This window comes from Neoarius graeffei, chromosome 2 (assembly GCF_027579695.1).
Source record: "Neoarius graeffei isolate fNeoGra1 chromosome 2, fNeoGra1.pri, whole genome shotgun sequence".
Taxonomy (NCBI): Eukaryota; Metazoa; Chordata; class Actinopteri; order Siluriformes; family Ariidae; genus Neoarius; species Neoarius graeffei.
The window spans coordinates 125383979-125409869 of NC_083570.1; the positions used below are offsets into that span (position 1 = coordinate 125383979).

At 41.3% G+C, this 25891-nt stretch overlaps 1 protein-coding gene across 3 annotated transcripts in view; it reads left to right on the forward strand.

The window, feature by feature from the left end:
* Nucleotides 1-25548, forward strand: part of LOC132882260 (NACHT, LRR and PYD domains-containing protein 3-like) — a 61375-nt gene extending 35827 nt beyond the window's left edge. For all 3 annotated transcript variants that reach the window (XM_060915535.1, XM_060915537.1, XM_060915536.1), the window contains 3 exons: nucleotides 18551-18724; nucleotides 22673-22846; nucleotides 25304-25548. In XM_060915535.1, coding sequence (XP_060771518.1) covers nucleotides 18551-18724; nucleotides 22673-22846; nucleotides 25304-25310 — 355 coding nt within the window. In that variant the 3' untranslated portion in view covers nucleotides 25311-25548. The remainder of the gene's footprint in view (nucleotides 1-18550; nucleotides 18725-22672; nucleotides 22847-25303) is intronic.
* Nucleotides 25549-25891: the final 343 nt, after the last annotated feature.

The window sequence follows — 25891 nt, forward strand, 5'->3', positions numbered from 1 at the left end:
CGTCTAACGAAGACGTGAGCACCGTCTTCAGGGCAATGTTCCCTGACTCAGAATGTGCAAATTACAGGTGATATAATATCTCAGCAGTGAGGTCGCTTTGTCCCCGTCTCTGGCGGTTTCTGTACACCTTTCACAAAATTCCACATCACAATGTAGCTTTGGCAGATGTGGATGTAAACAAAAACAAAACCACACGTGTTTAAATGGGTGATAATGTGGCCACATCTATTGAATTTGATAACGTGATGTGGCAGTGGGGGCGTGGCCAAGCGTCGGTCTGTGAATGGAGGGCGGAGTCAGGGAAGGTAAGTGGTGAGATCATTGCACCTGATGGGGATTAACCTGTTTGTGTGTCTTCCCCAGTGACCGCGCCCTTTAAAAGGAGAGGAGAGCAGAGAAAGGGAGCTCTCTCTCCCCAACCAGAACACGTGCGTGTGTGCGTGCGCGTGTGGCTGGGAAGTGATAAAAGGCTGAAAAGCTAGCAATAAATAGTTCATTGAGAACTCCGTTCTGGCCTGCCGTGCTTCTGTGCTCCACCCACCTGGTCCAATACTACACGTGATTACCGCGATATTCAGCGAGATGCGTTATATGCATGCGCAGTAGTGAAAAAACCGACAGCCTGACTCGTACACGATATGATTCGGAATTCTTTGGTATTTTCCGTCCTGCCGATAAACACATCGATTAACACAGACACGGCACGCGCTTAATATGTGTTGGCTTTAGTTGACGGTGTGTCTGAATCTTCGCTTCATATATTTTTTTTATTTTCAACTAGCCAGCCGGGCTGGCTAGTGACAGGAATTACCCGCCAAATGACAAATTAAGTCTCCTCGGGCGACCGGACCACCGCGAATTTCGAGCCCTGCATAAGGGAAGAGATCTCCATAATTATCAGAGAGGAACTTAAGAACGCACTGGCAGAGGACCTCAATGTCCTAAAGTTGGAAATACAGGCGATGCGGTCGGACATCGTAACTAACGCAGCCGCGATCCGCACAGAAATTGAGCAGATGAATGTGGACATTCAGGACATGAAAGGTGGACTGTCAACATGGTCAGACTAGGTGGTTTCGCTGCAGTCTACGGTGACCAATCTTCAAAAACAGGTGGTCACCCTAAAAGACCGGTGTGAGGATATGGAGGGCAGGATGAGACAGGGCAACATCCGAATAACCGGCATCTATGAACAGCCGGACTCGAGCTCACCGACAGCTGTATCAAAAGTTATTAGAGAAGCCCTGCAGATGGACCGGGACATCAAAATAGACCACTCTTCACACCAAGCTGCTTACCCATTGCAGATTCAGTCTTCCCAGCCTGGTGCAGGTCTACAATTTTGTTTCTGGTGTCCTTTGACAGCTCTTTGGTCTTGGCCATAGTGGAGTTTGGAGTGTGACTGTTTGAGGTTGTGGACAGGTGTCTTTTATACTGATAACGAGTTCAAACAGGTGCCATTAATACAGGTAACGAGTGGAGGACAGAGGAGCCTCTTAAAGAATTTGTTACAGGTCTGTGAGAGCCAGAAATCTTGCTTGCTTGTAGGTGACCAAATACTTATTTTACTGAGGAATTTACCAATTAATTCATTAAAAATCCTACAATGTGATTTCCTGGATTCTTTCCCCCCATTCTGTCTCTCATAGTTGAAGTGTACCTATGATGAAAATTACAGGCCTCTCTCATCTTTTTAAGTGGGAGAACTTGCACAATTGGTGGCTGACTAAATACTTTTTTGCCCCACTGTACATTCCCCCGTCTCTGCAGAATCTGTTTGATGCTAATTATAGTAAAATAATTCGGAGCATTAATAACGATCTAGAACGGTGGTCTATGCTCCCCCTGTCTCTGCTAGGGCACGTTGAAAGTATCCTATAGAAATTCCAAAATCTACATTCGATAATTTGGAGAAAATGTTGTCAAGATTTATATGGCAAAAAAGCGCCCGAGAATTCGACTTAAAACCCTCCAGTTATCTAAATCAAACGGTGGCCTTAAACTTCCCAATCATCTAAAATATTATTTCTGGGTTGCACAAATGAAACCGATGATAGCGTGGCTTCAGAACAATAGGTACACATTGGCTTAATATAGAAAAAGATCAATGCTCGCTAAAGTCTCTGCAAGACCTACCCTTCCTGGATGTTCCCATAAAGGAAATGGCAACTTGGACTAAGAACACTCTTAAAATTTGGATTAAAATACAGTCAACTTTTGGATTACCGACACAAATATCACCATTAATCAGCATTGGATCTATGAAGAGCTTCACACCTAATAATTTGGACATCGGCTTTTTTTGTTTCAATGTAAACAATCCTCACTTGGTGATTTTACGTCCTTTGAACACTTATGTGCACTTGTTACATGCTCTCCTAACATATTATTATTAACTATTTACAGGCCTCCGAGACATTCAGCCAAAGTCTTTCTTGAAGAGTTTGGTGAACTGTTATCAGTCATTTGCTTAGAGTTTGATTGTCTTATTATATCTGGGGATTTTAACTTGCATGTAGATAATACTGATAACATTTATGCCAAAGAACTATTTGCAATTATTGATAACTTTAACCTAGTACAACATGTACAGGGACCGACCCACTCTCGTGGTCATACTCTTGACCTCGTCATCACAAAGGGTCTTACTGTTTCTTATACTGTTGTTGACCTGGCCTTATCTGATCATTTCTGTGTTTTCTTTGAAGTTTCTATGTCTCCTCACATTCAGAACAGCTCAACAACTATAGGTAGGAGAGTCATAAACGACAACACATGTTCTTTTTGAGCAAGCTCTCTTACAGAACTCAACCAAAATGTCAGACTCTATAGATGATTTACTGGAATTTTTTAATTAAATATGACCCAAATTATGGATGATATTGCTCCATTCAAAATAAAAAGAGTCAGTGATAAGCAGAAAGCACCATGGAAGCAGTACCCGGCTGTTAAACTGCTAAAGAGAGAATGTAGAAAGACTGAAAGAAAATGGCGCAAATCTAAACTTCACATCCATTATCAAATCCATAAAGAGATGCTTTGTAAATATAATTATGAAATTCGTAAAGCAAGACAGTCTTTCTTCTCCAACATCATCAACAGGAATATGAACAATGCCCGTGTGCTATTTTCAACAGTAGAGAAGCTAACTAATCCCCCACCACAATTAGCACCTGAACTTCTATCAGTTAATAAATGCAATGAGTTTGCATCTTTTTTCAAAGGTAAAATTGATAAAATACGGCAGAATATTTCTCATAATATATCTCAGTTGCAAAAAATTGAAAAACTGCAATCACCAATGACACAGATAGATAACTTTAACACAATGTCAGAATTTTGTTTAATTGATTATGAGACTCTTGAAAAAACTGTACAAAATCTCAGTTCCTCAACATCTGAACTGGACATTCTGCCCACCAACTTTTTTAAGTCTGTTCTTCATCTTATAATTACAGATGTGCTTCAAATTATAAATACATCCTTGGAGACTGGCGTTGTTCCTGTGTCCCTAAAAAAAGCTGTTGTAAAGCCCCTTCTTAAAAAAAAATAATCTGGATCCTTCAGTGTTAAATAATTACAGGCCAATATCAAATCTACCATTCATCGGGAAAATCCTGGAAAAAATTGTCTTCAATCAATTAACTGCCTTCTTGATATCAAACAGCCGTTTTGATAATTTTCAGTCAGGATTTCGTGCCAATCATAGCACTGAAACAGCGCTGATTAAAGTTATAAATGACATACGTCTTAATACTGATGCAGGCAAAACATCGGTCCTGGTATTACTGGACCTCAGTGCAGCTTTTGATACTGTTGATCACAACATACTGCTATATCGACTTGAACACTGGGTTGGATTGACTGGTAAAGTTATCAATTGGTTAAAATCATACTTAAAAGATAGAAGCTTCTTTGTTACCCTGGAAAATTGTTCCTCAACGTCAATGCCCTTGACCTGTGGTGTCCCCCAGGGGTCGATTCTTGGACCATTACTTTTCAACCCTTATATGCTCCCACTTGGGCAAATTATCAATAAAAATTCAATTTTGTATCACTGCTATGCAGATGATACCCAAATTTATTTTGCTCTATCACCTAATGATTATGCCCCCCTTGAATGTCTCTACCAGTGTATCGATCAAATCAATAGCTGGATGTCACAAAATTTTCTTCAGCTGAACACAGATAAAACAGAAGTAATTCTATTTGGAAAAAAAGATGAAAGACTCAGGATTACCACTATTCTTGACACAAAAGGGATTAAAACTAAAGAAATGGTTAAAAATCTTGGTGTTTTCATTGACAGCGAGCTAAACTTTGACAGTCACATGAAAGCAATCACTAAAACGGCATTTTATCACCTAAAAAACATTTCCAAACTAAGAGGACTTATGTCAAAAAATGATCTGGAAAAACTAATACATGCCTTCATCTCTAGTAGGGTTGATTACTGCAATGGCCTTTTCACAGGCCTGCCAAAAAAGACCATCAAACGACTTCAGCTGGTTCAAAATGCAGCGGCGAGGGTTCTCACACGAACAAAAAGAACAGAGCACATTATTCCAATTCTAAGGTCCCTTCACTGGCTTCCAGTAAGCTACAGAATTGACTTTAAAGCATTGCTGCTGGTGTACAAATCTCTAAATGGTACAGGGCCCAATTACCTCTCTGATATGTTGCAGCGGCCTAACCCAATCAGATCTACCAGATCGCAGCAGAAAAATTTACTATTAAAACCAGTTGTTAAAACAAAGTGTGGTGAAGCAGCTTTTAGCTACTATGCAGTACAGCTATGGAACCAACTCCCAGAGGACATTAAAAATGCTCCTGCTGTTGGCAGCTTCAAATCTAGGTTAAAGACCAAGCTGTTTTCAGATGCTTTCTGTTAAATAATTAATATTTTTACATTTTTTATAATCTTTACTTTCTCTGCATGTTTTAAATTTACTTTAATTTTATTCTATTTTATTCCGCTGGTTTCTTTTTCTCCTTTTTTCTTTTTGGCATTTTATTATTTTATTTCTACTATTGTTTAATTCTTATTATTTTCTTTTAATTCTTTTAATTAATTGTTTTAGATTAAAAATAAAATAATTTTATGTAATTTTATTTCTCTATTGTTTACTGTTTTTGTTTTTGCTTCTGTAAAGCACATTGAACTGCCATTGTGTATGAAATGTGCTATATAAATAAACTTGCCTTGCCTTGCCTTTAGAAGGTGGTCAGGGTATGGCTTGGTATATCTGCACCAGTTATTCAGTTTTGGTCATCTAAGAACATTCGAGCAGTTGAGAAATGATTATGGTCTCCCTAAGACAGATTTCTACCGATATTTACAACTTAGAACATTTCTGACAGGGCACAAGGAATGGGGAAAACTCATAAAAACTTCTCCTATCGAACAGTTCCTAATAGAAATACAAACAGGAAATAGAGATGGAAAAATGATTAGTAGATTCTACAATATATTTTTATACATGAATACACAAAACTCCTTACAAATGAAGCAGAGGTGGGAGGCAGAAATGGATATGGTTATATCACAGGAAGTCTGGGAGGAGGCGTGTAGTGAGGCACACCTGGTCACAAGTTCAAATACATGGAGGGAGTTTAAGTGGAAAATAATTTAGATTTTTCAGGACTCCAGAAATAGTATCTAGAATGAACCAGGCACATTCCAGCTCATGCTGGAGGAATTGTGGGGCACATAGCGCCAATCATACCCATATATTCTGGTTATGTCTGAAACTAAAGACATTCTGGGGAGAGGTTTTTGATTCTCTTAAAGAGGTTTTCCAACAGGACATACCTCAAGATCCTACTGTGGCTCTATTAGGAGTAATTCCTAAAGGATTGAATGGGAGGTCCAAGAAATATCTCTTAAATATATTACTTACAGTTGCACTGAAGTGCATAACTATTAGATGGTTGAAACCAACCCCCCCTTCATATAACACATGGATCCAGAAGGTTTGGGACCTCTATCAGATGGAGCACATTACATATTTATTAAGGCTCCAAAAGCCCATCTTTACTAAGCGGTGGAGTCCTGTTGTACCTTTTATTAATACAATAAGACTGGTTAGCCTCCCCCCTTACCACCTCTTTTACATAATCCACACAGTGCCTTAGTGTTTTAGTGTAAGTTCTGTGGGTTCCTGACTGCTTATTTGTATGTGTGCTTGTGGATATGAATGTCTGAATATGTATATTTGATTTAATATATTTAATGTATTTAATTGGGAGTGGATATTTGTTTTTGTTTTGTTTGTCTTATTTGCTTGTAATCTTAATTTGGATATCATGTGTACAATTGTCATCTACAGCTGGATAGAGAAAAGTGTACATACTGGAATGCTGTCATTGAAAACCCAATAAAAAATAAGTTAAAAAAAACCCCAAAACTGTCAGCATGCCGGATTTTAAGTTGATGAACTTTTTTTTCCCACTAATTTGGCTTTCAAAAGAACATTCCACATTGGCTGTTGAAGGCAGAATCCTATCCTACAGAGCAGAGGTCACTAACAGGCGGACCGCGGTCCGGGTCCGGACCCAGAAGCTGTCCCATACGGACCCGAACCTACAACCAAAACAGAAGGTTATGATTTAAAACCTGACGGGTCGCTTCTATTTTATCCCGGCGCAGCTTTTGTAGTCTTTACGGTAGTGGTTTAGTGGATGAGGAAACGCACAGACTAATTACATGCGAGTTAAGCCATTCCACGTGATGCCACTCAGCCAATCAAGTCTGCAGCATTCCAGGCGGTAATTGCGACTCTACAGTGCAGACAGATGAGAGAGTTAGAGGCAAGTTACACATGAAAAGACGGTAGAAAGAAAAAGAAAGATAGCGATACATGTAGAAAACAAAGGGAGAGATACAGACAACTGAGCCGGAGAAAGTTGAGGAAAAAGACGAGTGAGACGGAGAAAGGGAGAGAAAAATAAGGAACAAATGACGCTTTCCAAAAAAAGAAAAGTGGACAGTGAAAATGGAGCATTTAATCCGGAATGGACAGACTCATTTCTGTTCATACTTCCTTCTGGGAGCACTAAACCAGTGTGTCTCATATGTTCAGAAACCGTGGCACTTTATTAAAAGTGCCAATGTGAAACGCCATAATGAGACAAAACAAAGGCTTTGAACAAACATACCCACTCAAATCTGAAGTGAGATCACAGAAAATAAGTAGTCTCAGAGTCCAGTATGACCAGTCCACCAGGATCCTGAGCCACACATTCACTGCCCAACAACGTGCTCATGAGTGTTCCCTCAGAGTTGCTTGGATTTTGGGTCAACACAAAAGGCCATTTACTGATGGAGGGGTTGTCAAAGAATGCACGAGTGCAGTAGCTGAAACACTACTTGAGGGAAAACAAAAGCAAGAGCTTTGTGATAAAATAAAGCAAATACCCATGTGAGCATCATCTGCCACGAAGAAAAGTGAAATATTGACTCAGGACGTGCTAACCCAGCTAGATGAAGCCATGCGTAAGGCACCATGTGTAGGCTTAGCTGTGGATGAGTCCACTGACGTGTGTGACAGTGCTCAGCAGGTAGTGTATGTCAGGTTTTTCAACACAGACCAGAAAGCATTCTGTGAAGACCTGTTAGGTGTCACTCCCCTTCAGACCAGTACAAGAGGAGGAGACATCTACCTGGCCATTAAGGAGATGTTAACAAAGAGAGGAATAAAGCCAAAAAAAGTGGTTTCAATAACCACAGATGGAGCCCCTGCTATGATCGGGAGAGAGAAAGGAGCTGTAGCAAGACTGAAAGAGGACAATCCTGAGCTCATAGCTTACCATTGCATCGTTCATCAATCCGTCCTCTGCGCCTCCCTGTCAGATGAGCATGTTGAGGTGATGAATACAATGATGAAAATGATCAGTTTTCTCAGGGCATCCTCTTCCTACCAGCATCGCATGCTTAGGGAATTCCTCAGAGAAGTTGATGCCAATGCTGATGATCTTTTGCTGCACAACAGTGTGAGATGGCTCAGCAAAGGCAGGGTGTTGGCGCGCTTTTGGTCCATTAGGAGGGAAGTAGCATCTTTTTCGGCAGAGCTAAGAAGTCAGAAGGCAACACAGTTTTCTCTCTTTTTAGAAAATGAGAAACAGATGGACAATGTGGCCTTTTTGGTTAAGATTAGAGGTCTGCGCGGGACAGAATTTTCAGTCCCGCGCCCGCCTGCTCCCACATTGTGCAGTCCCGCTCCTGCCCGCTCCCGCAAAGAATTATGATTTTCAGTCCCGCTCCCGCCTGCCATATTTTGTCCCGCTCCCGCCCGCAAATCCCGCATGATGCAGACGTTCTCGTTATTTCTCACGAAAGTTCTTGTCATTGGCTTGGGGAATTAAACATGCTGAGCTTAGCTGAGCTCTCCACTGACCGATCCTTCATTTATTGTAAGTTTATTGTTTAGACTCTGACATTCTGCTGACACATTCCAAGTTGAGCGCTGCATGCACTCATGATTGACAGCTCTCGCTTTGATTGACAGCTCTCGCTTTGCGCACTCGCACTCCCACTTCCGAGTCTGTGGCGTTATGATTCCAACCACGATTTCATTCTCCTCTCATATGAAGTGCTGCGCAACCACAACCAGCTCCTCAGATTATACACTGTCTATTTCTCGCTTTAAATTGAACAATCTGTGCAATACAGTCCTTTTTAATACTAGTTAATACTTTTTAATACTTAGGACTAATACTCTTGACTTTTTAACGGTAAATGTACCTCTTTTTAAAGCAGCACTTACTTCTGAAGCACTGTGAGCTTCACTAGAGGAGCTCTGCTCTTCTGCCATGATCGGAGATCTCAAACACGGAAAAGCGGAAAGGAATAGGAAACGTACACAAGATTAGACCACATCCGCAAATTTAGGCATCTTAAAATGTTTTTATTAATGCCAAATAAAATATCCAGCACAAATTATATACGATAGACATAAATTAATAATTTATAAATTTTATTTTAAACACGTTTTTAGTTAGCGGGACTGCAGCTTATCACCTCTCCCGCCCGCGCCCGCATTGTGCACTCCCCCTCCCGCCCGCGCCCACAATGAGCTTTCAAAATTTGTCCCGCGCCGCACTGCTTTGCGTCGGGTCCCGCGGGAGTGCAGGGTTGTAGTTAAGATCACTTCACATCTGAATGAACTGAATTTGAGGCTACAGGGCAAGGACGATTCAATTTGTGAACTGATGACAGCTGTCCGCTCCGTCAGAGGAAACTTGAGGTGTTCAAGGAAGACCTGCAGGGAGACTGTGCACACTTCCCAGCAGTGCAGGAACAGGTTCAGGGACAGTGAGATGTGTCTTCTTTTTTGTTGACTTTTTATTGATAAGCTGATTGTAAACTTCAGCAACCGTTTTGACAGCTTCAGCTTTGGACAGCAGCTCACCATGTTCATTCAGAACCCATTTCTCATCACAGATGTCAGGGGGTTCTCAAAGGAAGTGGCACAGCACTTTAAATGGGTAAATGCTGGGCCTCTGCAGATGCAATTGGTTGATCTCCAAGCAGATGTGGCCCTGAAAGAGCAGTTTGTAAGAACTGACCCTTCCACTTTCTGGCTCCAAATGGTCCCTGAGACAGCTTTCCCAGGTCTGAGGAAAGTAGCCCTATACATTTTGACCATGTTTGGCTCCACACACAACTGCGAGGCAGCTTTCTCCACAATGAACATAATCAAAACTCAATATCGTTCCAGGCTCACCAATGAGCACCTCCACATGTGTATGAGAATGGCCCAGACTCCATTCAAGCCCAGGTTTAAAATCCTGGCCGGACAAGCGAGAGCTCAATTCTTTCACTGAGCAAAAAAGTGGGGGAGTTGAATATAAGAGGGGATGAAAGTGAGCCCCTAAAACTGTTCAGTTGTTAAGATGTGTTGAGATTTATTGTCTGTAAAATTGGTTGAGACTGTTGAGTCAACATGTGAAACAGAAAAGGGGAAATTCAAGCCTTTCCACCCTTTATTTTATTTTTCTGAAGTTAAGCACTTTATTTGAACATGCACAATTTTCACATTTTGTTTTCTCTTATTTTGAAATGCAGCCCTACTTTTATTTAGTAAATGAGAGAACATTATACATATCGGCAATCATACGTATATGTTCAGTTCTATGTTACCCGACAATAAATATTGTCAAAAAGTTTTCGAATTGTCCTGAATTAATTTGATTTGACAGTCAGGTATTGAATACATGCAGATGTTGATACAACTACTAGGCTACTTAAATATACATCACATTAAATAGTTAGACATTATGATCTTCCGGACCTTTGCTTCAAGAAATTTTCTCCAACTGGACCTCTTTAAATTTTAGTTGAATACCCCTGCTATAGAGGGACTGAACCTAAATGCATAAGGCAGGTGGTGGGCTGTACCTCAGGTCCAGTTCCTGTAAGTTCACTTCCATGAAGAGCAACTGGTGAGCACTCTCCTTCACTGTCTGACTCTGTCTCATCATGGTCATCCTGCATCTCCCTCTCCAAACCACTTTCCCTCCTCTCAGGACTGGGCTTACTACACTGACTGACCAAGTAGGAAGTAGTTTTTCTCTTCATTTTGACTGACAATATAAACATGATTCATACTTATTCAAACTCAATATTTTCTTTTAAATGGCACGGACACGGTGAAAGTGTTTCTAGCTTGTGACTTACATGCTGGTAAATTAACAGCCTAAGTTAACCTGGCAAATTTTACTAGATAGTATCTGGTTCCGGCGGCACGGTGGTGTAGTGGTTAGCGCTGTCGCCTCACAGCAAGAAGGTCCGGGTTCGAGCCCCGTGGCCGGCGAGGGCCTTTCTGTGTGGAGTTTGCATGTTCTCCCCGTGTCCGCGTGGGTTTCCTCCGGGTGCTCCGGTTTCCCCCACAGTCCAAAGACATGCAGGTTAGGTTAACTGGTGACTCTAAATTGAGCGTAGGTGTGAATGTGAGTGTGAATGGTTGTCTGTGTCTATGTGTCAGCCCTGTGATGACCTGGCGACTTGTCCAGGATGAACCCCGCCTTTCGCCCGTAGTCAGCTGGGATAGGCTCCAGCTTGCCTGCGACCCTGTAGAACAGGATAAAGCGGCTACAGATAATGAGATGAGACAACTGAACTGATTCTAATATTAAAAGTCTAATTCAAAACTTTTATCATTGAAAAACATTTGATGTTTTCATATGCAAGTACTGTGTATTATCAAGTATTATTATGTATTATCTATTAATAGTGTGTGTGTGTGTGTGTGTGTGTGTGTGTGTGTGTGTGAACATGTGTAGAGAGAGACATTAAATGTCCTCATTACATTCATCATCAGATGAGTCTGAATGATCCATGAAAAATGGTCTTCGTGACCTGAGGCTTCCAGCAGGCCGTAAGTTGATAGCTGAGGTGGATCAACTTCTTTCCAATCGCGTGAACGTTTCTAAACAGCAGCTCCATCCTCTCCAGCTCAGCCGACTTCATGACAGCCAGGGACTGAAAGCAATGCTGTCCTGTAGTAACCAGCTGTCTTTGCCTGTTTTGATGTTATAGTACCGATGTGTGCATTTGACTTTTCGTGGTCCTTTATAGTTTCGAGTTTAAAATTACTGGTGCCTGTCTTTGCCAGACTTTCTACAGTCTTCGCAGTACAGGGTATTTTCGGTTTTGCTATGAATCAGAATCAGAAACACTTTAATTGCCAGGTGTGCAAACACACACGAGGAATTTGACTCCGGTACCACTTAGCTTTCATAGTACAACACAGATAAAAGCGTACACACAAAACGAACAAACAAACAAACCACAGGAATGGTGCAATAGTAGGGAATAGTAGGGAATAATAGGAAATACAGAGAGAGAGTCTAACTGCAGTGATCTTCAGGGGAAGATTGTTGCTCCAGCAACGACCTTGAGGCAGTGCTGGCTGGGAGAGCCGATGATAAGATTGGAATTTGTTTAGGCTTGAAACGGGTAGATGTGGCAGACTACCCCGCTCGTCCATTCTGCTCACTAAAATGATCCATATCTCTCTGCAAAGCCATCAACTTCTCCAATATGGAATCCACCGAGCGGCTCAAGTTTTTAAATAGCCACAGTCTGAGTGCCGACAGCTCTGCCCACCGCTTCAATCATGTCGGGCAGCTTTATGGGGCTTTGAACAGCTGTCACCGTTTTCTGATTTCCTCGATACACCAGGGCAATGCCTAGTCCAATCAGCAAAAGTCCTGTGATCATGGTTCCGAATAGGTAAATATCCTCAATGTCCTCCACAGAAAGAACTGCCAGGCACACGACAAGAGACTTCTCCCAGGCGTCCATCGTATATCCAGCTGCGAATGTTCCAGGAGGACAGGCTGGTTCCCCCGAACCCAGGCTTCTCGTTGAGAAGATTGTGTCAATTGCGTGAAGAGACCAGTTTATCAAATCCATGAATTTTGATTTGAAGAACAATGCAGAAAGGGTCTCTCAGACAAGACGAGTCAGCAGAGCAGAAGCAGGAAAGCTCAGGGGAGGAGAGGCAGAGCAATGCGAGATGAGAGGAAAAAAACACCTCCGCATTATGCTCCTATCAGGAGCACTATGTGGAAACATTTAAAAAACCTCAGCGCAGCAGCTTTCCATGAAAGCACGAAGAAGAATTAACACAACAATTACACAAAACATAGAAAGTACGGGAGAGCGAAGTCCCGAGGCAGCCGTCCGTGGCGCCATCTTGGATGGAAACTATGCCAATCTCGCCCGAACTTCCATTTGTCATTGAACTGTCTTATCTTCCTATTAGCGTCCAGCTCTGAGGCCCCCGCGGTCCGAACCTTGGTCATTTTTAAGAGCTGAAAATACATTTGTACGCTAAATATTCAACTGGATAAAAAATAAAGAATAACATTAAAACGTCTCCGTAAAAAGTGCATTGTTGATGTTAAATGTTGATTCTGTCTTCTGTGTCTGTTTCGTGCGAGCGACTCTGAGACCAAGAACACAAAAGCGAACGAGTGCGCGACTCGGGGGAGGAACGCAGTGCAGGAGACACGGGGTTTCCATGGTAACCATCACTTTCATCAAGCTGTTAAATTTACATTTTCGGAGCAGCGCAGTTGTAGCCTGCTTTATTTGTGATTTAAAAAATAAATCATTCAATAAGCCAAAGCAATAGAATGGAAAGTTTCATCTTATGTTTGCCTTGGATAACTTTGCCTAAAACATGGTGGTGTATTGAGGTATTTCACCTGACGTCACAGGGTCACGTGACACCCGGTGTCCACCATTTTGGACAGCAAGCTAGCTAATGTCAACAACAGTAGCTGGTATGTTACTGTAGCAATATTTACATTCAGTCATTTGGATGACTGTTAAAACCTTTCAGTCTCAAGTTTTTCCTTTACTGGATTTACTAGTTTACTGAGCTAGCGCGCGATGGCTCCCGGCTTGGCCGGCGAGCGCGCTAGCTCAGTAAACTAGTAAATCCAGTAAAGGAAAAACTTGAGACTGAAAGGTTTTAACAGTCATCCAAATGACTGAATGTAAATATTGCTACAGTAACATACCAGCTACTATGTTGTTGACATTAGCTAGTGCTAACAGCTAGTTGCTAATACACTGCTACAACTACACCGACCCTAATAATACAGTTCTTGGTCATTGCCTGGTAACAGCAAATTTATAACGGGCCATGTCACAACAGACTAAGAAGTTATTTCAATGACATTTAATAACATTTTGTTTATCCTGAGGACCGAAAGTAAATGAAAATGTGAACAAACCTTAGCTGTAATAAGATGGCGACCACCGGCTCCAGGGACGACCCGCTGATGTAGGCATGTTACCCAGCCTGAGACAAAATATTTGTAGGCATCCAAACTCTTATACGCTTTCAGATCAATACCTGTGTATGGCGATGGGTTTTTAACGACATAGGTATACAGATCATGTGGGCCGAAGTCAGGTAAAGACGAGGGCTTCGTGTACTTCCGTACGTCAGTGAACAATCCTGGTGGAAACAGGTAAACGTCGTTCTCTAAGCCTGTTAACCTCAATTTTTGCAAATACCTCTCCCTCTGCTCGCCCTGTAAATGCCCTACGTCGCTGGATAGTGAAGGTGTTTTCTGCATCTCGCTCCTTTTTCTTTTATGTTTTTCATTTGTCGCCTTCCTCGCATTCAAACTGATTCGAGCCGTGCCGTCCAAAATGGCAGCATCACATGACTTGGTCACGTGAGTGAAATACCTCAATACTGATTTCTTTCCCAGAATGTTTTGTGTGTAGGTGTAACGGATGCCAGATTGTTAATGTATCTCAGTTCCATAGGCTACATGGTTAGGGGATCTTCTATCCTCATTGCTTGGGCCAGATCAAACCATTAAACAAACTTAAATTATTCTTACTCTTGCCACATACAGGATTTTTTTTTTCAAAACTGATGATATTCAGTTCAAACACCAGGGCTCGACATTAGCACTTGCCCGATGGCCCGCCGGTGTTTTTTACGTCTTTCGTGCCAGTTCGGGCCACTAAATTTGGCCAAACAGTGGCCCGGGTGGGCCAGTACGTTTTCGATACAAATTAAATTTTATTACTCATATTTTACCCAGAATTGTGAAGAAATTGTTCGTAAAATGCACCTTTTCGATACGAGGTCCGCTGTCTTTGTTTACGTCATGCTCCGCTCCGCGGCAGGAGTGTGTCGTCTTCGTGCATCGTCGAGATGTTCGGCGCTGTTCGGAAGCGTCATTTTGGTCGAGCGCCAGATCGAGGAGAGAGGGGCTGAGTTTACCAAAGTCTCAGATGACCATCGGGACACACTTAGTGACACCATGGCAGCAGGATGTGCACGCATTCAGGGCTCGACATGAACGGTTGTCTGCTTGTCCGGGACAAGTGAGACTTTATGTCGGACAAGTTCATCGTCTCAGTTACTTGTCCGATTGGACAAGTGCCAAAATACACCGATATTCGGGTTACATATCAAATTTATCAGTTTATTCACATGATTTCCGAAGCATCTCACTCGACATATTGTTTTGATGAATCCCTGGATGTTCGGAAAGAGCGATGTGCGCATGCGCAATATTCCACTTGCGAAACCGGCCAATACCGCTTCGTGTATTTGAGCTGAAAAGTAAACGGTCGTTTATGATTGGTTTTAACCGTGTCATACACGTGGATTTGTTGACATTTCTGTTGGCGGGATCATTATTCAGCTGTATATTTACGTTGAGTGTGTGGTAAATTCCAAATCTCTGAATTGTTGTTGATGGTGTTCATTATATAGCCGAGCGTGCTGGCGGGGAATGTGCGCCTGCGTGCGTGTGGATTGACGGAGTGAGGTAGGAGTGGGGAAAGTTATCTATGAAATAAAAGGCTGTCAAAGGGCTGCTAATTAGGTTACCGGCTGTATTAATTAACTAATTAGTAATGGGAGCTTAGGAATTTGAAACAGGGCTCTATAATTTAGATATAATTATGGATTATTTGAAATTATCTTTTTTTGACCGTTAAATACCATACAGGAGCCACACTGAATAATTAAACAATTAATCAGTGGAGGATATATATTCAAAATTAATAATTTAAAAATGTATATATATAATTTTAATTTTCTGGTTTTCAATTTCTCAAAATAAATTAATGATTGATGGAGTCCAATTGATGGAGCAGAACTCAAGGGCTGAGAGATGAAGATGAATAGAAACTTTATTTGTATCCATTCATCTGTGAGTCAGTAGAGGTGTGGAGGTTTTCATAAGATATATTATCTTGTCATTTGATAACTAGATTTCAGTGTATAATAATCAGTGATTTACAGTATTAATCAGTCAATTTTATCAGTTGTTTTTATTTGTAGCATTGTTATTATTTGTTTCTCTTGTCCAAACTAGCGATATCTCAAGTCATAAATTTTATGATGATGTTAGTTTTTGTGATATTTGTTGCTGAACTGCAGAGTGCTGATCTGTGTATATATAATGGTTAGTGTTTCTGGATCTCATAGTATACTTATTTTGTTCTTAAAATTTTATGTTCATAATTTCTACTCTGTTGGAATATATTGCTTCTGAACTTCAGCAGAATAATTGGTGAATTATGGTATCAGTCAGTCTGTTTTAGTATATTTTTGAACTTTTGCCTCAGTATATCAAGTACTGATTACTTTTGATTCATAGATATTATGCATATGTTGTGAATTTGGAAACAAATGCCATAAAGATTGGGTTACAAATAGTTTTGTGGGGGGGGGTTTCTCAAATATTTCTTCGGACAACTCAACTTCACATTCGGACAAGTAAATTTCCTTTCAACTTGCCCGACAGGACAAGCGGTTTCAAAAGTTAACGTAGAGCCCTGGCATTTTAGACGAGAGTGTGGAAGAGGAAAGCTATTGCACTAAACTATAAACCTTAAATTGACTTTATTGCTATTTCAGTGCAGTGCACATTTTCAGAAGCAAAACGTTTTATATATTTATTTCAATTTGATTTGCCTGTTTTTGAGTCCATTGCTGGTAATTTGGACCGAGTTACTGTCTTTTGTCAGTATTGTTTTCAGGTACAAAATCAAAATATAAGTTGTGATAATCTTGAGAAGGCTCTTTTTAATTTTAGGGGGGGGGTCATTATTTATGGGGGAGGGGGGCTATGAATTTATGGGGGGGGTCATGAAAAAGTGACACTACTTTGTACGGAGATGAGATTATTGCCTCCTACAATGATGTGGCTTGGGGATATTCTGCAAAAATGTTCAGCCTCGCTGCGCTCGGCAACATGTACCCCTAAAGTCTACTTTTCTAGCCAAAAATCAATGACATAGTGTATTATGAACTGTATGAAATGTGGTGGCCTGAATGCGGGTACCGAGCACATTTGGGCCACCACATTTTCCATTTGGGCCAGTAACTTTTCAATTCCACTGGCCCAATGGGCCACCAGTGGTAAATGCTTAATGTCTAGGCCTGAACACTATTAAAAGTAATTTCAGGAATAGATCTCTTGTGTGATGTGTAATTCACCCTCTCATTGAAATATGGCGGAAATGTTTCGGCGCGCGCTTTGCACATCACGGACCTCGGTGATTTTAAAATGCTGCTCCGGCCCTGATCATCTCTGCCCCTTTTTCCCTGAGCAGCAGGGTTTGAAACTCCAGCTATGTGCCGCAACATAGTGCGCTCGTCAGTCGTCAGCAACTTTGTTGCTTCGTTCATTAACCGCAGGTTACCGTATCACTGATTTTATCTGAGACATTAACGAACGTTCTAAACAATTCTAACATGTCAGAATGTTTATGCAGGTGCTCATGGGAGTTGTAGGCGTGTAATATTACACTGCAATGCGTTTATTATATCAGATGCCTTCAGAGAAAACTACAATTAAAATATATCGTCATACCGCAGAATAAACCACCCGCCAAAGTGGCTAGTGGGACTAAAGTCATTACCCGCAAAAGCCCAATTTTACCCGCATTTGGCGGGTGGGCGGGTGCTAATGTAAAGCCCTGGTTCTGAATAATAAAGTTAATTTTCCACACTCATTGTAGGAGCCAAACTTTAATTTAAACTTGCTTTGGTTTAGAGATTCATATTTTTTGCTTTCGATTTACTGGCACGTAGCTTGGAACTTTTATTTTGACGGAGCCTTAGGTCACCTGTTCAGGTAGAAGATGGTGCCCTCCGTGTGCTCAGTCGAGTCTCAGTTAGACAATGGAAGATGCTGGAGACCAGTAGTTGTGGGGTTTTATTTATTTATTAATTTATTTAAACCGCTTCAAAGCTATGCTTGAACAATTAGACTTAAAGGAGAACTGAAGTCATTTTTAAACTTGCTTTATTTCTTAACATGTTATTCAGTTACATTTTCGGTTTTAGTAACCTTATATCGTGACTCGTATTGGCAACTAATTGCAATTAAATATTATACTTATCGGCCTATTCGGTTTTTGTAGGCCGTGATGTGGTTCGTTTTAGATAAACAAAGCAAACATTTAAAACGAAACAACTCTTTATTCCTTTCAGAAAACTGAAAGACGGGTTCTCGGTATGGCCATGGGTGCGTTCATTCCCCAGAAGAACCGCCTCCTTCCATTCTGCCATCAACTGATCGTGTTCAAATAATGCTGTGGAGAAATCACTGAACTTGATTTTATCCAGTCTACGGCTGTGACGTGACCCTCGTGATTACTGATAGACTGTCTCAGTGTCACCTGCGAATAAACAATCACGTTTTAGAAAAGAAATGAAAAAAACATCCACTTTCAAAGCCGCTTCATAGTAACGAGTAACGAGGACCCTGATAGAAATGTAGTGGAGTAAAAAGTACGATATTTGTCTTTCAAATGTAGTGAAGTTAGTCATAAGTTTCCAAAAAAATACTTAAGTAAAGTACCGATACTCAAAAAGTGGACTTCAGTACAGAACTCAAGTAAATGTACTTCATTACTGTCCACCTCTGGAGATAAGCGCGTAACAACTAAACAGCATCCAAAGTGTTTTGACTTTGTTAGACCACTACACTCATCATCTTTAAAGTCAGTATTAAATCTGTTGATGAAGTGTGTGTCATTGTGTCTCTGCAGGTTGGTGCGGTGTGGTGTCTCAGATGAAGGCTGTGCTGCTCTGAGTTCAGCTCTGAGATCAAACCCCTCACACCTGAGAGACCTGAATCTGTCCTGGAATAATCTGGGAGACTCAGGAGTGAAGCGTCTCTGTGCTGGACTGGAGAATCCTCACTGTAAACTGGAGACACTGGGGTAAGATCATCTCTCTGAGAGTCACATGACCTGCTCCTCAGTAAGACCCATTCTCTAATAGTGAGACTGAAGCAGAGGTTTTAGCTTCATCATCAGTGTCCTGAGGAGGAAGATTGTTTCTGTTCACTGCACACTGATGATTTGTCACAGAGTCTTTGGGTCAGATGGACGTATGTGAGAAGCTGCAGCACAAAACGGGACTTGATCCGACTGCGATGTGTCTGAACTCACTGTGAAATTTACTACAACACTGTAACGAATCCCACAAACTGCACCTGAGACTCAAACTAACTGCCCTCTGTGTGAGCAGCAGTGACATGGTGGAAATGACCTCGGGAATATAAAATTTGAAAACTAAAATGAGACGTTAATGCCAAAGAATTGATTAAAAGCCAATTTTTTTAAAATAAAAAAAAAATTAAAGAAAAATTAAATGGAGCCGTCCATAGTAACCGTCTTTCTGTCGATTTTTGAATAATTCAAATAATGTAATATAGTAATAAATATAGCCACTAGCAGCGATCATCGGGATCCAAGCAATAAGGGGCCATGTGAGACCACACCCGATTTTAAATTTCTTACTTAAGAGGTTCTTAAAGCAAGACGGCCTTTCGATTTCATAAAATCGGTGAAATTTAGTTGCGTCTGAAATGTGGTGATTGTGATATCTGTTTATTTCTGTAATATCTCACAAAATATCAGGCCATTCTGGGACTGGGAAGTTATTTAATTTGAGGGGATTAAAGCAAATAATGTGCATGAAATCGCTCGCTTGGCGCAGTCAAGCAGACAGAGGAAGTCCGTGTGCGCATGCGCAGGTTTACCTTCTTCTTCTTTTGGGTTTTACGGCAGCTGGCATCCACAGTGTTGCATTACTGCCATCTACAGGTTTCCCTTTGAGCGTGCACTGACAGTTCCATCATTCTGTCTCTAAACGAACAGCTGATCACACCGAGGTGCTCGCTGAGTGCCCATATTTATTAGTTTGGTCCTGCGTTTCCTTTCCTTCGTATATAACATAACGTCTTTTTCTTCTTGCTTTCCGTTACTGTAGTCGGTCTTTCACGTTTCATTCGCACACTCACGCCCTCCATTTTTCTCTCCTGTTTCAAATTTGTATCCCACAATGCCTTGCGTGAATGGGGAAAGCCCACCATGTGAAGGTATCTTGAATTGGGTCATGGTGAAGCAGGAAAAAATAGCGGAGAATTTAGGGCCATGTGGCTAAAGGCACTCTACCTTTAAGATATTACAATATTTCAGTTTTAGCGCCCCCTGTGGACAAAATGCGATGGTTAATAATGAAAATCGAGACGACTGCAGTCAGTACTCTCTCTCTGAAACGATCAAACATTTAGATTCTACCAGCAGATTGCGCTCCATCCAAAAGCTGAAATATGCAGGCATCACAGAGCCATGTAATCGGCACAGTGGTGTAGTGGTTAGCACGGTCGCCTCACAGCAAGAAGGTCGTGGGTTCGAGCCCCGTGGCTGGCGAGGGCTTTTCTGTGTGGAGTTTGCATGTTCTCCCCGTGTCTGCGTGGGTTTCCTCCGGGTGCTCCGGTTTCCCCCACAGTCCAAAGACATGCAGTAGGTTAATATGGGACGGCCTTGAGCGAGGCACTGAACTCCCAACTGCTCCCCGGGTGCTGTTAGCATGGTGTGATGAATAAAGTTGTTTTCTTTCTTAATTTACCCATAATTTTTTTTTCCTGTGTGTGTGTGTGCGCGCGTGCGTGCGTGCGTGCTCGCTGATTTGTTCACTTGTGTGCATGTGTTCGCTGCTTCAGATGGGTGTTAAATGCAGAGGAGAAATTTCGCTGTGTAACTTCTATAAGTTTATCTGTAGATGTTTACTGAATTGGGCTCACAATCACTCGTGTACACTTGTGCCGCTCGTCAAACACAAATCTTAAACATGGCCACATAAACAAATCCACAGTTAGGATTACGCCATGTGAAAGGCCCCGATAAACCAAGTTTGGTGCCTGTGTGAGTTACAGTTTTCTGTCCACTTACTTTTAGGAGATTATTATTATTATTATTATTATTATTATTATAAGAAAACCAACAGGGTTCCTACAGTTTTGCTCCATGGGCCCCTAGTAATATAGTAATAAAAGGATAAAGTAGTAAATATTCTCTCAGGACGTCTCCGTCTCGCTGCTCTGAACAGGGTTGCCAGATCTACGTTACAGAAGCAGCTCAGTGGATCAGCAGGATTAAACCCATGCAGTTTTCCTCAGTAGTGCTTTCACTAAAATCATCTCCTATTCCACATTTAGTCATAAATACAGACTGTCTGTGAGTAAACCCACTGACTCCGTTCCATTCATACAGTAACCCAGAGCTAAAGTGGAGAACAGGATCAATAGGTGTGTGTGAGAGGAGATCACAGGGCACAACCACTACGCTCTGTTTTATTCTACAGATATGATTAACATCAGGTTCACAAACATCACCAATCCATGGGAAAAAACACACACACACACACACACACACACACACACACACAGAACTGTAAAGAAGAAGAATTCTTTTCTGAAATTAAAACTCTACCTGAAATAGCAATTCCTTGCAACAAATATTGCCACGTGAGGTTGATGAGGTTCCCGACACACAATCCAGTTAAGCACTCACAGAAAGTTCAATGAAATGAGATGGTGGTTTATTCCATTAAGACAATTCCGGTTTACTTTACGGTTGCGAACAAAGGATCAAAAAGGGAAACTAAAGTAAAGCTCTGTTAGTTTAGTCGGTTATTCCAATGCATTCGGCTTATTGCGGTCGGAAAACTATTCCGTCTCGTCATCTACCTTACCCCTGATTCAAAGGACTAATTAAAGCTCGCAGTTACGCGCCACACCGGCACGTCAAGGGGAGTGGCTACATACCACATGACAGGTAAGGCAATCAGGTAAGTATCTAACATAATTCTAACATAATTCCTTTTCCAGGTTACCAAACTAAATCATATAGAAACAACAAATACTAAGTCATACAGCAACCTAAATATGGCTCCTACACTACCATACATTGAAAAATGCACCAATTTGAACATAACAGGTGATTTAAAAATCTATATTTCACTACTTGTGTTTGCAGAAACATTTTTGAAGCCTTTGACATGACCTGGTTTTCTGCGTTCATTAATAATAAAACATGGTCTAATCTTCATCCAAGTCAGAAGAGTCGACAAACCCATTCTGTCTAAAGAAAACACACTCGCACTTGTTCTTGTCAGTCCTGAATAAACCATTTAAACATCCACACTCTGGGTTTTAAAGTGTGTGACCCTCTCTGATAACGACTTCTCCAAAAGCTAATGAGAGTCCGACCCTGTTCTATAAAATACACACACAGTCTGATTACTGACCGTCTGATCTTCTCAGGAAAGAGCTGTTCATGTGAACTCTGATTAAAGAGAGATTTTGTAGAGATGTGTGAAGCAGGAAAACGTGACTAAAACAGCGTTTGTAAAGAGCGAGTGTGTGTGACTCGGTCCACAGGAAGATAAATTGTCTCCAAACAGAGCAGATTCAGTGCTGTTGCTCCTCTGCCTAAGATCGAGGCATCCTGCAAAAATCACTCCAAGAGCACAGCATGGAATACTGAAGGAGGAGAAAGAGAAAGCAAAGGAGAGCAGAACAGCTGCAGAAATCTCTAGAACTCACTAAAGTCTCTGTTCATGTGTCCACTGGAAGAAACAACACTGAACCATAAAACTGTTCTAAATTACAGAGAAAGTCTGTTTAACAAAACCAATGAAAATCATTTCCATCCAACACTAATCAGGTATTCTTCTACAGACTGAACGATTATGGAGCGATATTCTCTCTCTCACACACACACACACACACACACACACACCTCGAATTTAAAGACACGAAGTGAATCTTGATGATCATAAACTGAGACAGTGAAGTGTGTGTCATTGTGTCTCTGCAGGTTGGGGTGTTGTGGTGTCTCAGATGAAGGCTGTGCTGCTCTCGCTTCAGCTCTGAGATCAAACCCCTCACACCTGAGAGACCTGAGTCTGTCTGGGAATAAAATCGGAGACTCAGGAAAGAATCTGCTCTCTGCTCTTAAGGATGATAAACATTACAAACTACAGACACTGTGGTGAGTAATGACTTTTTCAGTTCAGTGTTGGGGAAGAAGAAAAATCTTTTAACCTCGTTATCATTTTTGTTTAATTTCAGTAAAGATCACATGACCAGGCCATGAAATGAAACCAGTTTTAGAAATTTTCACTGTGTTCTATTTAATCAGATGTGGGTTTTTTTTCCTTCTCACAATTACCTTTTACGGAGCCGTAGAGGGGACATGGTGAATAAAAAAATAAAGCGTGGGAACGAGATATTAATGCGCGCACACGAGTTATAACCCGTGCGCACGCTTTGCGTTAAGGCGTGCGCTCGGGTAGTTAAAAGTGAGGGGATGAATTACAAACCATTCCCTTGCTTTCATTAAGGCGTGCGCTCGAGTTATAAAGGCATGCGCACGGGTTATTAAAAAGTGAGGGAACGTCTTAAAACGCGTTCCCTCGGTTTATATCCAAGGCGTAGGGATGATATCCTATGTCGTTCCCTCAACTCCTGATGAAAAATCAAAAGACTAATTACCATTCGGTTTATTGAGGTGCACAGCAGTACACACATAGTTGCAACTGCGCAGACTGCACAGGTTGCGAGCTCGAGCTTGGTTGCTATGGTTACCCACAAGTTTGACAGGCATACCGGGGACAGCTCCTCCTAGTTCAGGACCCCAACACGGCATGATGAAGGGTGCCAAAAGGCAGAAAACGATTGCATCGTTTTTTCAACAAAAAAAAAAACGACTGTAAGTAAACTGTGCCTTACTTTATCATATCACCTTGCAATTTTTTGATAGTCTGTTGAAAGTAATGTCGTAGTGAAAGTAAAATCATACGGAGTAGAGAAGCCTTTCTGGTAGCCTCCTTCTTTCGGTGGTAGCCTGTAGATACAGTGCTCAGAAGGCAGTTTTAATGTTTAATCTGGCGTTCCCTGCCATAATTTCAGCGAGCATATTGTTTCATAAGGAAACTTTGCGAAGAGTTGTTGACTGACTGCCGCTGACGCAACACACAGGCAGAGTTAGAAAGTCAGGATGCACTGGTTTACACTTTACACACACACACGTAGCCCAGCCTCTCACTATGTTTAACAGTTGGAACTTAGCGGTTTTAAAACTAGTTTTGCAATTTCTGTGCGTGATGATAATGTGTAAACTCTGGATTTCCATAGGCTATGTTAAAATGTTATCATTGTCCTGGCCTGCAGGTAGTTCCTGGTGATGGCAGTGAGGGAGGTGAAATAACATGTATACACACTACCGTTCAAAAGTTTGGGGTCACCCAGACAATTTTGTGTTTTCCATGAAAAGTCACACTTTTATTTACCACCATAAGTTGTAAAATGAATAGAAAATATAGTCAAGACATTTTTCTGGCCATTTTGAGCATTTAATCGACCCCACAAATGTGATGCTCCAGAAACTCAATCTGCTCAAAGGAAGGTCAGTTTTATAGCTTCTCTAAAGAGCTCAACTGTTTTCAGCTGTGCTAACATGATTGTACAAGGGTTTTCTAATCATCCATTAGCCTTCTGAGGCAATGAGCAAACACATTGTACCATTAGAACACTGGAGTGAGAGTTGCTGGAAATGGGCCTCTATACACCTATGGAGATATTGCACCAAAAACCACACATTTGCAGCTAGAATAGTCATTTACCACATTAGCAATGTATAGAGTGGATTTCTGATTAGTTTAAAGTGATCATTGAAAAGAACAGTGCTTTTCTTTCAAAAATAACGACATTTCAAAGTGACCCCAAACTTTTGAATGGTAGTACACACACATATATATATATATATACACACACACACACACACAAAATGGAATCATTTGCTGACAGCTCAGTCCCCCCCAGTTCAAAAATCCTATCTGCGCACCTGCTTGTGACACCCTGCTGTCTCTGACTTCATCCTGCTGCTTTTGTCTGAATAAGATGATCTCGGCTTTTCCCTGTTTCTGATCAGCAGCACACTTTCTTCTCAACTCTCCTCAAAACTCAGTAAAATGATCCTCTTTAATGCCACACGGCCACAAATATGTGATTTAAGGAGCCACTTGACTCACTCTGACACTCCTTCCTGCTCTCCACCTCCACACCGTGTCTTCTGTCCTTCCTGTAAACTTCACCTCGGCTTCTTCTTAAAGTCTGCACTTAAATCTACATGTAGAACAAGAGATCAAACCCACCGCAGTGGGAGTTACTGTTTAAAAAGCTCCAAAGCCTGGGATTGGATAAGAGCAGTGATGTGATGGGAAACGTCTGCTCACTTTCCTGTTAGATCTTGTGGAAGTTCTCGTTTGTTGGAGCTAAATGTCAGAACACAGATCTTATAGAAGACTGAATAAATGTTGGATTAAATTATAAACAGGAGATGATAATAATGTTTCTCTTGGAGCAGAGATGATTACATGCTGGTGGTCATGAAGTACCGCAGTCCAGTGTGTGGGGATTAATCCAGATGTTTTTCTGTTCTTTTCAGGATTTGATGAACATCTGTGTGTGTATGATGAAGACTCTCGTGTTCCTGCAGTTCCATGTTGGAAATGAGCACTTTATTAGGAACAACTTGTGACCTGCATGAAACTGCTTACAGTACTCTGCACAATTTATCAGTCAGATCCATTCCAAAGAAATAAAAATAGTGTTTTTATTTTTATTGTATAAAACTAGTTTGTGTATTTAAATTTCTGCAACAGTTCAATAAATTTATATCTCGTATCAAAATATATATACGAACTTATTTGCGTGCTGTACATTATTCCTTGATGTTTCAGGTGTAATGGTGTGCACGCACACACACATATATATACTGAAAGAAATCAGTATGGCTCAGTCGGCTAAGGCGCCATACCATAAATCCGGGGACCCGGGTTTGATTCTGTCCCGAGGTCATTTCCTGATCCCTCCCCGTCTCTCTCCCGCTCATTTCCTGTCTCTACACTGTCCTATCCAATAAAGGTGAAAAAAGCCCAAAAAAAATCTTTAAAAAAAAAAACCCATTCATTCAGTCTTATCTGCAGTCCAGTGGGATAATGTGAGGGCTTTGTGTGAAGTAGTGTAACTGCAG